This window comes from Panthera tigris, chromosome E1 (genome assembly GCF_018350195.1).
Source record: "Panthera tigris isolate Pti1 chromosome E1, P.tigris_Pti1_mat1.1, whole genome shotgun sequence".
Classification (NCBI taxonomy): Eukaryota; Metazoa; Chordata; class Mammalia; order Carnivora; family Felidae; genus Panthera; species Panthera tigris.
In genome coordinates, this window is record NC_056673.1 from 22698706 (window position 1) to 22715260 (window position 16555).

Below are 16555 nucleotides of genomic sequence, written 5' to 3' on the forward strand. Positions count from 1 at the left end.
GGGCACAACTCTTTCAGATGCCCTCCCCGGTTGTAAAACAAAGGACCGGCAACTGGCAAAAGACGTCCCAAAGTCCAAGGGCAGGGAGTTGAGAGGCAGGCAGGAATCGCTCAAAGGCTGAAAAAGCACTAGCCTGAAGACGAAGACCCCACCCTAAGAAGCAACCGAAAAGGCGCTTCCGCCCTCCGTCGCGCTCCACGCCTCAGTGTCGCCTGGCCCTCCGATTGGCTGCTCCTCGCACCCGCCCGACAAAGGCTGTGACCCACGTGACTCAACGGCGGCCGGAGGATTGGTTGTCCGGAGGGGGCTGTTCTGGGCGGGGAGGTCTCGCGAGCGGCAGCAAAGCTAGACTACCGGCAAGCGAGAAGCGGGACTGAGTTGTAGCCAAGAGCCGAAAGGCCGGGTGTCTGCTGCTGTCAGTCTCCGCGGGCCGGAGCAAACCTCCCGAGACAGGGCGTAGGAGCTTGAGGAGTTCGGAGAGCGGGCTGTGGACTCGTGCCTGGGTCTTTGGTTTGAGCCCTGGCTTCGGCCTTACTCGTATTTCCCTGCAAGTACGGCCCCTCTCAGTCTTTCCTGAAGTCGGTGCGGTTTGGACTTTATTATTATTATTTTGTTGAGAGTCCATTGTATGGAAGCACCGGTTGACCTGCGCAGCGCGCCGTGGAGACCGCCATGAGGTAGAAGCTAGGGGAGGGAGGGCTTAGAGATGCTTGTATGGTTACCTGCGTGCAGTACTGGAGGTAAGTTGGCTTTTTAAATTGTGCTGATGACTTTGTAATCTAGGTTTAGGAGGAAGGGGCGCCCAGTGACCGAATTAAACGTTCATTTATTGAGCCTCGTCCTATGTACCAGGCACTGTTCCGAGTGCGATGGATGCAAAGGCCAGGAAGACACTGGCCTAGTTCTTGAGGCAGTCCGTGCCATGGGGCCGATGGCAGAGATGGAAGGAGGGGTATGTGCATGGGTAAATAAGTAGTGTGTGATGGCGTGCTGTGGTGGGGAAAAGTGCTGTGTAAGTGAGACGAGAGGATGACAGAGTTAGAGACCACTTAGAGAAGGTGACGTTTGAGTAAGGTTACTAAAATTAGAAGTTCTCCAGGTTGAAAGGGTTGGGGGAGGCACTCCAGATGGAGCAAAGCGTACTGAGGAAGAGAGCTAGGAATGTGTGCGTGCTGTGAATGGCGGGAGCACACTTGGAGCTCCGCTCCCAAGTTTCATGCTTTTAGACAAAGTTTTTTAAGTTCTCTGAGCCTCTGTTTTCCTCGTTTTTAATGTGTACTTCACCGGTGTAGGAAGATGAACTAAAGACTCCAGCGTAGCCCCTGCAAAACAGGCACTTTGTTAGTCCCCTCGCCCCCCGCCCCTTTTTAATGGAGTTTAATTGCTGAATGGTTAACACAGACCAACAGCTGTCAATTTTTAACTAAGGAGTATCGATCTATTGACATTTATAGATGGCTGAAGGAAGCATGTGCCGTCTCCAGAATTGTTACTTAGGTACTGACAACACCATGCTGAAAGGCTGGGGAGGGTGACATTGTGATCCAAGTACTTTTCCACGTCAGTGACAACATACCACCAGAAGGTGTCATTTAGAATAAATGAAATGCAGTCAGCTTTCTTACTCAGAAATTGATTATCCAGGTTTTGAATTACTTACACTTTGCATTGCTTTTTTTTTAAACATTTTTTTAAATTTTCTTTTTTTTTTTTTTTTTTAATTTTTGTATTTATTTTTGAGACAGAGAGAGACAGAACATGAGCAGAGAAGGGGCAGAGAGAGAGGGAGACAGAACCTGAATCAGGCTCCAGGCTCTGGGCTGTCAGCACAGAGCCCGACGCGGGGCTCGAACTCACAGACTCTGAGATCATGACCTGAGCCAAAGTCAGATGCTCAACCGACTGAGCCACCCAGGCGCCCCTTGCATTGCTTCTTTTATCTTTCCTATGGCCTGGAGAAAAATGAAATTAAGCCTCATATTTAACTGGTAGTGGAAAAATGTAAATCTGATCATCAAACCTCTGTTCTCTTTCCAGCTCTACTGTTAGTTAATTTGTTGTGAACCTTTGGCAAAACGTAGCCTCTCTGGATCTTGGACTTTTAAGATAGAAGATTCCAGTATAAAGATTTTATGACTATACTTTTTCTCTTTGTTAGGAGCAGAATTATAAATCAAACTGTATATTAAATGAGCTGGAGTTTATAATGGAATGTAGTAGAAAATCTTTTCTAAAGCTTTTGCTTTAGGACAATAAATCTCTTCACAGACATCCCTGAAATTTTATCATGCCTAGTGTTTGGGCTCATTAAAAAAAAATTTGGGGGGCGCCTGGGTGACTCAGTCATTTAAGCATCCAACCCTTGATTTTGGCTCCAGTCATAATCTCACAGTTGGTGGGATGGAGCCCTGCATCCGTCGGGCTCTGCACTGACAGCCTGGAGCCTGCTTGGGATTCTCTCTCCCTCTCTCAAAAATAAACATTAAAAAAATTTTTTTTTAATCATAAATGCTTCTCCACTCTCCTGTATTTCAAAAGCAAAAAAGTTCCTCCAAGTTTGCATTTTTGTATAGCAGACTTGCTTAAAGCAAAACATAATGGAAAATAAAGTATTTGTTGAAAACCCATGGTTGAAACTTATCTATAAAGAAGCCTTTATTTTTTTCATAGGTTAACCTAAGTTTTCTTGGATGTGGAGAGTGTTGGGCTGCTCTTAGGTATAGAAAGATGTGAAATGGAATGATGCGATGATGAGTGAAGTATAGTCTGACCTGGTATTGCCACTGCTTCAGTGTTGGCCTTGACCAGGGTATGATCCCTTAATCTTCTCTCTGAGCTGATTCTGGTTGTGGTTTTTCCACATTGGTATGTTTTAATCTCTTTGCATACTGATTTTATTATGTATAAGAATGTTTCTTTGATATTCTTTTGAATTGCTGATACTTTGCTGTTTTCCTTCTTAGGTTGAGGTGAAAAATCTGGCTTTTGATATCTTCGTGGAGGACTACATTATTTCAATCCTGAATCTGGTTCAGTTTTCTTATTGACTTATTATGATATTAAAAATGCTTAATTAACTATGGTGTTTGTTTTCGTAAAACCTTGCGCTCTAACAAGAACTTTTACAAATATCTATTACATTCTTCTTATGGTACAAAAAAGTGTTAATATTTTCAAATCCATAGGTTAATCCATTTCAAAATTTAATCAACTTTGTGCTATAAGAGAATGTACTTTGAATTGCTAAATGAGTGAAAATATTGGAAAACACTTATCTCAGCAGAGGCACTTAAATTATTTTCATCCTTCCTCTACCCATATATTTTCACCAACCTGACCATCCAGTGGCATGAATTTTACTACACAGAACTGAAGTGTTTCTGTAGTATTTCTAAGACAGGGTATTTCACACAAAGCTGAATTCTTGCTGTTGGAGTAGAGGATTTTTTCTCCAAGTATTAGATTAGCAATAAACACACACACACACACACACACACACACACAAGATGCCAATACAAAAATACCTCAAAGTCAAAGGTGGTCTGAATTTAAACACCTCAGTAATCTTTAAGTTTCCACATAATCATGACAACTTGGAACAGCTCTTTGCCAAAAACATTTATTCTTAAAATTTGTTTCAGCATTTCACAGAAACTTACTAATAGCCAGAATAATTTGTGCCCATTTTGCAGACTCTTAACAGCAAGAAGAAAGAGCTTATTAAAAGATTCTTTTGCACAAAGTTAGATCAGTATTTTAGTTCATCTCTTAATTAATTAGATTTGCTTTCACACTGAAATCTTCAGACAACAATATACACTCAACCCCTACTTTTCTTTAACCAGTTTCCCATCTGTATGGCTCATTAAGGGATCTTCTTTAAAAGTTGATAAACTATAACAGGTGTTAAGTGGATCACAGTATATGGAAGGCGCTTTTTGTTCTTCTAAAGTGTTTCTAAGTATGTCTATAAAGAGCAGGTCTATGTTTCACATTGTTTGCAAACTGATAAAATATCTTCTTCATAGGCAGATAAATGCTTTCTTTTCTCAAGAAGAAGGCTGCTACCTATTCACTACCCACTTTATGAGGTCTAACTTGGGTTTTTCCTGAGAGCTTCTATACCTCTTGTTCTTCAAGGAAAAGCTTCTGTACTAACTATCCCCTTTTATCCATGTCCTGTACATTGACCTTCATGTCTCCTGTCAGTCCTGATTCTCATTCTAACCAGCTTTGTAAACTCTAAGTAGGAATCTAGAGAGCAAGTTAAAAGGTTAAGATCAATGGATACATCTTTTTAAAGAAATCCATATACAGTTGACCCTTGAACAACACAAATTTGAACTGTGTAGGTCTACTTATATTCGGATTTCTTACAGTACTGTAAAAAGTATAAATTTTTTTTTAACTTTTATTCATTTCTCAGAGACAGAGCATGAGCAGGGAAGGGGCAGGGAGAGAGGGAGACACAGAATCTGAAGCAGGCTCCAGGTTCTGAGCTGTCAGCACAGAGCCCGATGCGGGGCTGGAACTCACAAACTGCGAGATCATGACCTGAGCTGCAGTCGGATGCTCAACCGACTGAGCCAACCAGGCACCCCCAAAAAAGTACAGTATAAAGGTACTTTCTCTTAATCTTAGTATTTTCCCTATCTTATTTTACTGCAAGAATACGGTATATAATACATCTAACATACAAAATGTGTGTTAATTGACTATTTGTGAGGCTTCGGGTCAACAGTAGGCTATTAGTAGTTCAGTTTTGGGGGATTCAAAAGTTATATGTGGGGGGCCGGTGAACACATGTTCAGGGGTCAACTCTAGTTATTTAAAGTCCATATAATTATGAGTGGAGGATGAGAAGTATCAAACGATGCTACATACTGTGCTGAAAATCAGTCCTGTGGCCTTATAGTGCAGTAATTTTGTTGTGAGATAAAATGCTAATCCCTTTCAGTTCTCAGGGGAGTACAGTTTAATTAGATGTTGTACTTCTGTTGGATAACCTGTTATGGGACAAGCTTGGTGACTCCTGACATAATTAAACACACAGCGATAACAAAACACATAGCCAGAGGTGGCAAGAACAGTATCATTCACCCGGGTTTTACGACACAGTGGGCACACAGTCTTCATTTTGGGTAACAGAGGAGAATCAGAATTGTAGTCCAGGTGTACAGGTGGTGGCGGAGTAGGTAGGGCAGTCAGCGATTTGACGGTTTCTTGATTTTCAGATGAGTACCACCACTCAAGGAATTGCAGAAAGAATACTCCCACAGAAAGGCCAGTAGAGAGGGATAAGGCAGCACCTCCCACAGCTTTCTTCAGAGCTGACTTTATCTTCTCACCAACACTGGTGGGAGAACAGAACGAGGAGACAAAAGGAGAAACTGCTTATGTAGGTATCATCACAGAATGAGTACTAAAATTATAGTTCTTACACTCTTCATCAGAATCACCGATTCAGTTTGGGGATTCAATAGTTGCTAGATTGGCACTGTCTCCTTAGTATCTGTTCTAAATGATATCTTTTTTCTGACCTACAGTCTTTTGGGAGTATAGGAGCTAAACTTTGTATTTAATGACTAGGGTCTTGTTTTTGTGTTTTAAGAAAGAAATTAGACTGATTATATAGATTGTGTGTAAGGTAGTATACCCAGAAAAAGGAACAACGCTCTTAACAAAAAATAACTTAGCAATATTGAGGAATATGAACTTGTAGGACACCACAAACACTAACTAGAAGCAGTATAGCATTGTGGTTAAGACACAGTCTTGAGAACTGTTGATCAGGCTTGGATCTCAGTTCTGCCACCTTCCAGCCATGTGGCCTTGGCAAAGGACTTCAGTATCAGGGCTCAGTTTCCTCAGCTGTTAAATGGAACAATGAATTTATTTCATTCAGTTGTGATGAGGATTGAGGTAACGTACGTAAAGCAAACACCTAGCACAGGGCCTGACGCACGCAGCAAGCGTGCACAAAAATGTAGCTAGTGTGTGGGGCGCCTGGGTGGCGCAGTCGGTTAAGCGTCCGACTTCGGCTCAGGTCACGATCTCGCGGTCCGTGAGTTCGAGCCCCGCGTCAGGCTCTAGGCTGATGGCTCGGAGCCTGGAGCCTGTTTCCGATTCTGTGTCTCCCTCCCTCTCTGCCCCTCCCCCGTTCATGCTGTCTCTCTCTGTCCCAAAAATAAATAAAAAACGTTGAAAAAAAAAAAATGTAGCTAGTGTGATGAGGAAGTTTACCAGGAAGTTTACCACTCTTGTTCTATGGACACGAGAATTTTTCTGCGTTTACAAAATACCTCAAAGTGAACCGAGGAAGGTGGATTTAATAAAATTGGTTCTGATTTTAGAATATGTTAATGAAATATTTGGGGGAATGTTAAAGCCTTACCTCTTGGCTGGTTGCTGCATCATGCTGACTTCAGCTGGTCTGTGCTCCAGAGCTTGTATATCCTGAACTGTAAGTCGACCTAACCGAACACCAGCCAGCCTCAGCAGTGGTGAGTGATGCTGAGCCTTTCCTAGGATGTATCGAAGTTGTTGTACAAAAAACCAGCCTTCCCATGCCATGTTAACAAATGGGTAGGCTGCCAGGAAGGCTCTATAAAACTGTTTCCAACGGGAAGAAGGGGGATGAATAGAATATTCATCCTCTTCTCTCAGGCTAGAAACCAGCTTCTCTAGCTTCACTTTCAGGTAGGGAAGAAGAACCAGGAACATAATTGACTTCCAAAGCTGCTGCTTTGGGAGACCAGAACTGGCCAACCTCTGAAGCTTGTGTGTGTCCTCCATTACAATGCGCTTTAAGCCATAAAAATTTTCAGAGAATGAGGCACTGGTTTTGGACAAATAATGCTGCTGGAGCAGAAGATCTAGCAGGGTGAAGATTTCATCAAACCACCTCCAAAAGAAGCCATAGTGGGCAGGATTGGATTCTGCAAGAACCTAAAGCAAAGTAAATTAATAAAATGAAATTCATTCCATTTCACAATTACTATGCATTGTATTTGCATTTCCCCTTTTTTCTTCTAAATTCTATACTTTAGGCTTAAATGAGCACTTCTTTTGGGGTCTGCCCTATCCTCCCTGAAGTGCTGGGTTATTCAGTACAGGGCCCTACACATAACATGGACTCAATAACCGTTAAACCATAGGATGTGAATTATAATTATTGGTTTGGTTTTTACCCAGATCCTAAAAACTCTCAGAGAATTGACACCTTACCTTGACCACATGCTGAAGAGCAGGTCTCACTGCTGTCATTAAACTCTCCTGTGCTACCACCTCAAAGATGGATGGCTGGTCATCCACCACAGAAGCAGTTGTGATGTGAGCCCCGTGCTCAGCCATAATTTCCCGTGGGCACTGGGTTTCACTTTGCCCACAAACTCTTTACTAAGCATGAACTTGTTTTCGTTATCAAATGGGTGCTCAGTCTTAAAGGTAATTTTTCTGCAAGAGACCCAAAACTCCTCTTTCACGGAAGTGGGGGAAAAAGACCTCTTCTGGAGGCAGAAGGGAAGGGTCTCAAACTAAGGAGGTTAAGAACGAAGTTAAGGCAGACGCGGGTGGAAGTGGTGTGTGGGGTAGGGGTGACTTGTCAAATGCTGTACCTCACAGGGCAGAGCATGCCTATGGGGACAGGGATAGGCGAAGGAGTGATATCTTCTGGAGCTGCAGCCCTGGAGGCTGCGAATCAGGGACTCTAACTCGTGAGGGCTCAAGAGCCAGCTAGCTCTGAGGGGTTAGAGGTGCCAGTGCGGACTCGGTACGCGAAGACCGGCTCCAGCCGTTGGCTGCGAAGTACCCCCGCCAGGGACCGTCCTTGCGCGCTGACCCCCGGCGAGGCGCGAAGGACCCACGATTCCACGTTTGTAGAGAGGCCCCCGCTTTATGACAGGGGCCGCACCCGGAAATAGAAGCCGCTGGGGACTGGGATGGCTGGCGGACGGGAGGCGCTCTAGCCCCGAACGTGGCCCGGAAACCGGAACGAGCAAACTCTATGACCCCACCGGAGCTTCCGCTTCCGCTTCCGCTCCCGCTGAAATTAAAGAAGTGTTTTGGGGAGGTCTGGCTTGGAGTTGGATTCTCAGCTCGATTTACTTTTCTTAGCTAGGTTTGCATCGCATCCCCGATGGGAAGCCACACCTCTGAATCTCTCTGCAGAGGTCTTTTTGGAAAGGTGTTTGGGGCGCCGCGCGACGTCTGGCACCCAGAGCCAGGAGTCCGAGCCTGCTGCTGAGGCCTGTGTTCCCTTGGGCGATTTAGTTAAGGGTGGGGGGACGAATGGGAATGTGGACACACGGAAGTTCTCTCTGTGTGCGCTGGGCGTGGTGATTAATTTATAGTCGGCCCTCCCAGGAGGGATTTGCAGCTGGAGATAGAAGTCTTTAGCCTTATTGCCGCTAATTAAAAAAAAAAAAAAAAAAAAGAAGAAAAAAGATGAGAATGAGAAAGGTTCCTGATGTTCCTCCGAACTTGGAACGGTCACTTTCCATTCTAGCCGGTAGATTAACTGTCTTGTAGGCGTAGTTACGTTCAAGCATAACTAGGCACTTGCCACACTTGATGAAAATGGTTCCTACTCTCCTATACAGTTGGATGTGTCACAGCGATGTGAATACAGGACTAAGAGGAATCCTGATGAGTTGTAACTAGAATCAACTGGAGACGCTTGGAAGATGGTACTTTTCACTGTATACCAAACTTAGTGTAATTTACAATTAGCAAAGGGCTTTACATCATATGCAACTTACCCTCTCTTGAGTTGCTTTTTCACGTTTAACCATTCCTCTTTCTTCAACCCCTCCCCACTTCTGTGCTAAATAGATAGGAATAGAATGTATTCACTGCTTTAGAGGACCTTGTGGTATAAAGATAATTGGTTTGCATAATGAGAACTCTCAAAAACAAGATTTGGGTTTAATTGTTTCAATAAAATCTTGCAAGTTAACCTTAATTATAGTTCTAAAAGGTTTTTTTTTACTCCACCAAATAACCTGCCAGCGAAAATCACATTGATACAAGATATTTTACTTTAGGGAATTTTAAGGACTAGAGATAATGTATCTGTATAAAGCACCTGAAACGTATTAGGTGTTCTAACAATGGTAGCCCTTATTTGCAGGCTTCTCTTTTTTCTTTTCTTTTAAGTTTGTTTATTTTGATTAATTTTTTTTTCAACGTTTTTTATTTATTTTTGGGACAGAGAGAGACAGAGCATGAACGGGGGAGGGGCAGAGAGAGAGGGAGACACAGAATCAGAAACAGGCTCCAGGCTCCGAGCCATCAGCCCAGAGCCTGACGCGGGGCTCGAACTCACGGACCGCGAGATCGTGACCTGGCTGAAGTCGGACGCTTAACCGACTGCGCCACCCAGGCGCCCCTTAAGTTTGTTTATTTTGAAAGAGAGGGAGGCAGAGAGAGAATCCCAAGTAGGCTCCACACTTTTAGCACAGAGGCCGAAGCAGGGCTCAATCTCACGAACCAAGAGATCATGTCTCGAGCCAAAATCAAGAGTCAGGTGCTTAACTGACTGAGCCACCCAGGCGACCCATATGCAGGCTTTTCTTAATTAAACAACAAAAAGACAAAGTTGAGACGGCATCTACTATGACAAGTGGGAAATTGGTTAAACATTTGTATCAATTTTAGGGTTCTTTGGTTACTAGCAAAAGAAATAGGCCACTATTTAAACTAAAAAAAATATTGGAAATATATAGAGTAGTTAACAAAATGAGGAAAGCCAGCTCTAAAAGGACAGGAACTACAGTCCTATTGGATGTCTCTAGCAAGAATTAGTAAAGTCTCACCCAGGCAGCATTGTTAAAATGAATGAGCTTCAACAAATTTCTGCCACTGTACTTAGAATGCAAATTGTATTGCCCTACCTTAGTTCAGATGTCTTCTCTACTCTGTTTCAGGGAAGAGGGCAAGACATCTTGATTAACGGTCTTTGAAAATACCCCAAAAATAAATTGAAATTGCACAAGGAAAAGGCAGTCAAAAATAGTTAGTGTCAATTATTACAGCCAACAAATAACCACCTCATCATAAATCCCGCCCTCATGTTTATAATGTAATAATAGATAAGACACATAAAAAGTGCACTTATGTGAAGAGGTATTCAGAGCCATCAGACAGGCTAATATGACGTGAGTTTAGAGGAAGAGATAACTATCAGCTGGGAGGAATACACACTGCTAACCAGTTTAAACAGAACACCCTTATTGGCCTGCATAACCAAAGGCAAGAACATTGTTTCTAACCTCATATTTTATTTCCACTTCCCTTTGCCAGTTGCTCTTTAATGCAATGATGTAACCTGGTACATTCTGTACCTCATATCATAACAGATGTCCACTGAGAAAGTTTTATGAATCAGGTGGACCTCAAAAGATAAGTACATTTGGGGCAAGTATTAGTAGTAGTGACAGAACTTTTGAGGCTAAGGGAGCAGCATGGAGTGGATAGGAGGAACAAATTGTTGCTTGCTTTAACTGTAGAGGCACAAATAGGAATAGTAGAGAGTATGCTGAAAATAGATTTAGACGGATTATGGAAGGTCTTAAATGCTAGTTTTAGTACTCTGCCTGTGGATGGTAATTTATTTAATAAATATTGAGTAACTTTAAAGTTTATTTGTATTTATTTTGAGAGATACAGAGAGCAAGAAGGGAGGGGCAGAGAGAGGAAGACAATAACAAGCAGGCTCCACGCACTGTCCGCACAGAGCCCGATGTGGGGCTCAAACTCACGAACAGTGAGATCGTGACCTGAGCCAAAATCAAGAGTCGGATGCTTAACCGACTGAGCCAGCCAGGTGCCCAATACTGAGTAACTTTTATGTGTCAGGCGTTATGTTGGGTGATGGGTATAAAGTAGTAATAAAAACAAATTGTATCTGCCTTCATGGAATTTACAGTCTAGTCGAGGAGGGAGATAATAAATAAATTAAGATACAATTTGTAAATAGAATGAGAGGGCTGGGATGGTGTGGTGGTGTGGGCTGGGAGTGCAGAACCTTCTAGAATGGGTAAACAGAGTGCCTTTCTGAGGAGATTGCAATTAAACCAAGACCTAAATTATGAGCCAGCCATGTGAGGAGTTGCGGGAGGAGGGGGTAGTATTAGGTAGAAGGAGCGGTATTTGTGAAGGCCCTAGGATGGGAAAGAGTTTAGCATATTTGAGGGCTGCAATAGCTAGCAAAAGGAAAAATGAAGAGTAACTGAAAGGCATAAAATGATGTTAGAGAGGGAGAGGCCAAACCATGCAATGACTCTGGCCATGAGAAAGAGACTGGATTTTAGCCCAAGTGCAATGGGAATTCATGGAAGAATGCCAGAATCACGATGAGATTTGTATTTTTAAGATGACCCTGTAATGGTTATGTGCTTATGTTTACTTTATGAAAATTCATCCGAGCTTTACATTTATAATGTGTGCACTTTTTATAAAATGTTTGTTATACTTCAAAATAAGTGCAATTAAAATCTAAGGGCACTTGGGTGGCTCAGTCAGTTAAGCGTCCAACTTCAGCTCAAGTCATAATCTCACAGTTCATGAGTTCCAGCCCCACGTCGGGCTCTGTGCTGACAGCTCAGAGCCTGAAGCCTGCTTCAGATTCTGTGTCTCCCTCTCTCTCTGTCCCTCGCCTGCTTGCACTCTGTCTCTGTCTCTCGAAAACAAGTAAACTTAAAAAAAAAAAAAACAAAAACTGGCTGCTGTGTGGATAATGGTTGGGAGAAAAGTTGAGGTTTCTAGTATTCCAGGCAAGAGGTGATGGTGGCTTGTATTAATGAGGTGGAATAGAGGGGATTGGATGAATTAAAGATTTATTTTGAAGGTAGATTGACAACTTGGAGATGGATTGGATGTGACAATTAAAGGAGAGAGAAATCAAGGATGACCCCAGGTTTCTGGCTTGAGGAATGTAGTGTAATTTATCGAGATAATCACGCAGCAAATACATACATAGTATGTGCAGCCATAGTTCTAAGTGCTTTACATATATTAATTCCCTTCATCCTTATAACAATATTTTGATTAAATATTACTATCTCCCCATTTTATAGATGAGAAAACTAAAGAGCATAGAGCTTCGGGGAACTGGGGGAAGGATAGGTTTTGGACATATTAAGCATAAAGGAGCTGTTGAAAGGTTTTGAATAGAAGAGGCATATGAATCAAAGTCTCTAAGATTTTTCTGGTGGCTTCGTTATGAATCCACCTCTGATTTCTGGGAGTTGTAACTGGAACCAGGTTTTACAGCAACCCTCATCCCATGATTTGCTTAATTTGGGTGGGCCATAAATATAGAATTTTCCATAAGTGTGGTTGGCAATTTGGTGGTGAAAAGTTGGGAAAAGGTCAAGGCTAGAGATAGAGATTTTGAAGTCCTATGGGTAGGAAAGATCATTGAACTCATGGTGTTGCTAAAAATAGTGTAAAGAAAATGTATCAATTTGCAAATGACATATCGGACAAAGGGCTAGTATCCAAAATCTATAAAGAGCTCACCAAACTCCACACCCGAAAAACAAATAACCCAGTGAAGAAATGGGCAGAAAACATGAATAGACACTTCTCTAAAGAAGACATCTGGATGACCAACAGGCACATGAAAAGATGCTCAACGTCGCTCCTCATCGGGGAAATACAAATCAAAACCACACTCAGATATCACCTCACGCCAGTCAGAGTGGCCAAAATGAACAAATCAGGAGACTATAGATGCTGGAGAGGATGTGGAGAAGCGGGAACCCTCTTGCACTGTTGGTGGGAATGCAAATTGGTGCAGCTGCTCTGGAAAGCAGTGTGGAGGTTCCTCAGAAAATTAAAAATAGACCTACCCTATGACCCAGCAATAGCACTGCTAGGAATTTATCCAAGGGATACAGGAGTCCTGATGCATAGGGGCACTTGTACCCCAATGTTTATAGCAGCACTCTCAACAATAGCCAAATTATGGAAAGAGCCTAAATGTCCATCAGCTGATGAATGGATAAAGAAATTGTGGTTTATATACACAATGGAGTACTACGTGGCAATGAGAAAGAATGAAATATGGCCTTTTGTAGCAACATGGATGGAACTGGAGAGTGTGATGCTAAGTGAAATAAGCCATACAGAGAAAGACAGATACCATATGGTTTCACTCTTATGTGGATCCTGAGAAACTTAACAGAAACCCATGGGGGAGGGGAAGGAAAAAAAAAAAAAAAAGAGGTTAGAGTGGGAGAGAGCCAAAGCATAAGAGACTGTTAAAAACTGAGAACAAACTGAGGGTTGATGGGGGGTGGGAGGGAGGGGAGGGTGGGTGATGGGTATTGAGGAGGGCACCTTTTGGGATGAGCACTGGGTGTTGTATGGAAACCAATTTGACAATAAATTTCATATATTAAAAAAAAAACTGAGAACAAACTGAGGGTTGATGGGGGGTGGGAGGGAGGGGAGGGTGGGTGATGGGTATTGAGGAGGGCACCTTTTGGGATGAGCACTGGGTGTCGTATGGAAACCAATTTGACAATAAATTTCATATATTAATAAAAAAATAAAAAAAAATAAAATAAAAAAAAAGAAAATGTATCAATATAGAACTTAAAAAAATCCTCACTATTCTCTCTTTCCAATATCCTATATATCTTCTCTTTTCAGCCACATTTTCTTATGGAGTTATTTGTAACTCCTGTTTTCATTTCCTCACCTCCATTATCCTCAAACTTCTGCAGCATGGCTTTTGCCTTCTGTTTCTACTGACGGTCCCAGCAATGATGACCTTTACATTGCTAAATCCTTGGACGCTTTTCAGTCCTTCCTCCTCCTCTCTCTAGCAAGTGATACTGTTGATCATTCATACATTTACACATTCAACAAATTTTGGAGAGGGGAGGGGGGCTAGGTCGCAGAGATAGAAGAGCGAATAGCTTAGTATGTTCCTACTTTCATAGAACTCTAAAAACATCCTAAAAAGTTATAGCCACCAGCTTTTCCTTCTCCTTTTCTACTTCGCAGTCTCCTTTGCATTTTGGTTTCCTCAGCTACTGCGCCAGGCACTCTCACTCTCCACATTTAAAAAAATTAAAGACTTACTATTTTTGAAGCAGTTTTAGGTTCACAGCAAAATTAAGAAACAGGTACAGAGATTTCTAGGTCTCGGTTTCCAAAAGTAACTTACTATTGTGTAAGCACTCCTATTACAAGCCAGGTGCTTTACCTACTTTATCCCACTGAAACTTCCCAAGCCAGGAAGAGATAGATTGTTGGCTCCTTTTTACAGACAAGACTAAGGTTAAGGAGACATTAAGGAACTTTCCCAGTCATTCTCAAGGCAGGGGTTTGAAATCAGAAATTCAGATCCGATGCCATTTCATCCTGTTTTCCAACAGGATATTTCACCCTTTCTATAGGAGAGTTTTTAGAGAACTGTGCGAGGAAACAAATCCAGAGAACGACAGTTTGTTTAATACATCCCTCTGTATAGCCACTGAACTCCCTCTTGGGTCCAGTATCCAGTCTCCGGGGAAAGCCTGTCCGTCTCCAAGGCGACAGAGCTCGCCGCTTTACTGGTTCTGCCGCGCGCGGGAATGACGGTGCGCGGCGAGGTCCTCTGACGTCAGAGTTTCCTGTCCACCATCTTTGTCTCTGGCAAAGTGGGTTTTGCGCAGTGGCTTAGACCTGGAGAAGGAGTCGTGACGTGCAGGAAACCATTACAACACCACTCGGGCCGTGCTCTCTGGCTGCTGCCGCCACCCCCGCCCTTGCCTCCGGTGAGTTCAAGGCGGCTAACTTCGGGGTGCGTCCGTCACTGCTGGGGGGAGACCCCAGGTTGACTTGGACACTGGCGGGGGGAAGAGGAAATCCTAGGAGCGTGACCGTTGAGTATGAAGTGAGCCGTCGGGTGTGACCGTTGTGAGGAAGAGGGTTGGAGAAAGGGACTCCACTGCTCTGGCGGGGCGAGGGAATCCTCGGGTGTGGCCGCTGGGAGTTGGGGGGCACCTGAGGGAAGATACGTTCGAGGTCGGGGGGTTGGGGCCAGAGGCCAGGGGTGTGGCCGCTAGAGGCTGGAGGCCAAAGGGGAGAACCTTCCTTCCTCCCCGCTTGGCGTCTTTCACTCAGAGGTGGGACGTGTCCAGCTTAGCAGAAGGGGAAAGGGATTCCCCCGCAGGTTTGTCCATTGATGGGCAAACCTCTCCCGTCTCCCGTCTCCCGTAATGTGAGGATAAGCGACACCTGTCTCCCACCTTGTAATGGAAGAACATATCCCTAGAATCCTGACCACCTGGGGCAGAAGAGGAATTCCTGACACTTGGGGGGAGGGGAGGAGAAACGTTCAGACCCGATGTGAGGTGGGGGAAGCAAGTAGGGATAAATCTTAGCCCCGAATTTTTTCTTTCTGGGCTTAGCAGGAATGATCTGGTTTGAGAAAGGCTGTAGATTAAGTCAGAGGTAAAGAAACTGGAACAGCCTGTTATTTCCATATTCTTTGAATCGAAAGAATTTATTCACGCTGTTTGTTTTAGGAGCAGTCTTCTATGGGGGTGGGGGGCGGCGGGGATGTTAATGATCTCACCTGGCTGTTTCATTATGGAGCTGAGCACATAAAGTGTTGCTGCTTCATTAAACGGATTTTTAAAAGAAGTGTGTCTTAGATGCCAGAAACTGTTAATCATTGTGGTTTAAAAGAAGTAAAGCACAGTAAGTTTAGAAAAGGCCGTATGACCACGAGGGTGGTCTCAATGAGGAACAATTTAAGTGACTAATTACCTGCTTGGTATGCCTGTATTGCTTAGCCTCAGGGTACACTTATAAAATAATAATAGAAAGCAGCAGATGAAGGAGATGCAGCTGTACAAGAAAACGTGTAACACATTCCAATGATGACTAAGCGTGGTGGTAAGGTGAGAACTGTTTGCAGGTATCTTGACAGTTTAAACTCCCAGCGAAGCAAAAGGATAGCATGTTCTGCGGACAGCCTCGCTGGAAGTTGGGTGGTAAAATTAACACAAAGCTAACATTCTGTGAATTAAGAGACAGACTCAAGAAAGCCCAGTTCTTCCATCTTTTTTTCCCCTTAAACATCTATATTTTATTTTATTTTTTAATTTATTCAAAAAAAGGTGTTTGTTTTTTTTTTTTAAGTTATTTATGTATTTTGAGATAGAGAGAGGGAGACAGAGAATCCCAAGCAGCCTCCGCAGTGGCGGAGCCTGATGTGGGGCTCAAACTCACAAACCGTGAGATCATGGCCTGAGCTGAAATCAAAAGTCGGACGCTTAACCAACTGAGCCACCCAGGCACCCCACTATCCATATTTTAAAATATTACATTTTATGCACGGATTTGACCCAAGCTGGACAAGGAGTGAATTAGATATGATACGTTCTCCTTTACTTCTTTCTTTACTTCTAGGCTTAAATTTTCCAGAGTTTTGGTATTTCAGTTAAGAATTGGATGTAAAGGGGGGCCTGGCAGGCTTCAGTAGGGCATGCTATTCTTGCCCCATGCTGGGTGTAGAGATTACTTAAAAAAAATAAAATCTTAAAAAAAAGAA

The 16555-nt window shown here is 43.2% G+C and overlaps 2 protein-coding genes, 1 long non-coding RNA gene and 1 other non-coding gene across 11 annotated transcripts in view; 3 read left to right on the forward strand and 1 right to left on the reverse strand.

Annotated features, from left to right (window-relative positions):
• Positions 1–104: 104 nt before the first annotated feature.
• LOC102962602 lies at positions 105–3077 on the forward strand. The gene is made up of 2 exons (XR_006211140.1): positions 105–740; positions 2964–3077. It is a non-coding gene; the product is annotated as an uncharacterized LOC102962602 (long non-coding RNA).
• LOC122233849 lies at positions 2743–2839 on the forward strand. Its single transcript, XR_006211574.1, has one exon. It is a non-coding gene; the product is annotated as a Z30 small nucleolar RNA (small nucleolar RNA).
• Positions 3078–4538: 1461 nt separating the features above from the next.
• PEX12 (peroxisomal biogenesis factor 12) lies at positions 4539–10165 on the reverse strand. 4 transcript variants are annotated; one of them, XM_042966995.1, is made up of 5 exons: positions 9894–10163; positions 8760–8819; positions 7228–8408; positions 6395–6948; positions 4539–5353 (listed from the first exon to the last, which is right to left on the reverse strand). In XM_042966995.1, the coding sequence occupies exons 3-5, from the start codon at positions 7351–7353 to the stop codon at positions 4954–4956; spliced, it is 1080 nt and encodes a 359-aa protein (XP_042822929.1). In that variant the 5' UTR covers positions 7354–8408; positions 8760–8819; positions 9894–10163; the 3' UTR covers positions 4539–4953. The 4 variants fall into 4 exon arrangements, with proteins under 4 accessions (XP_042822929.1, XP_007096112.1, XP_042822930.1 ...); XM_007096050.2 differs by having other exon boundaries at positions 8760–8824; XM_042966996.1 differs by lacking the exon at positions 7228–8408 and having other exon boundaries at positions 8760–8824; positions 9894–10165.
• The window catches only part of AP2B1 (adaptor related protein complex 2 subunit beta 1), a 132637-nt gene continuing 124747 nt past the window's right edge, over positions 8666–16555 (forward strand). For 2 of the 5 annotated variants that reach the window (XM_007096047.3, XM_007096049.3), the window contains exon 1: positions 14629–14771. The gene's annotated coding sequence lies outside the window, so the exon portion shown is untranslated. Of the gene's footprint in view, positions 8688–10168; positions 10252–14628; positions 14772–14805; positions 14891–16555 lie in introns of those variants that run through there. The other 3 variants (XM_042966994.1, XM_042966993.1, XM_007096048.3) reach the window with 3 other exon arrangements.

What these genes read in the sequence shown, in the direction of transcription:
- PEX12 (XM_042966995.1), bottom strand. Translation starts at nt 7,353, where the DNA reads ATGGCTGAGCACGGGGCTCACATCACAACTGCTTCTGTGGTGGATGAC. An exon ending in CTCTTCAGCATGTGGTCAAG is followed by an intron (nt 6,949 to 7,227) that starts GTAAGGTGTCAA and finishes ACTTTGCTTTAG; the next exon opens with GTTCTTGCAGAATCCAATCC. An exon ending in ATGCAGCAACCAGCCAAGAG is followed by an intron (nt 5,354 to 6,394) that starts GTAAGGCTTTAA and finishes TTCTCCCACCAG; the next exon opens with TGTTGGTGAGAAGATAAAGT.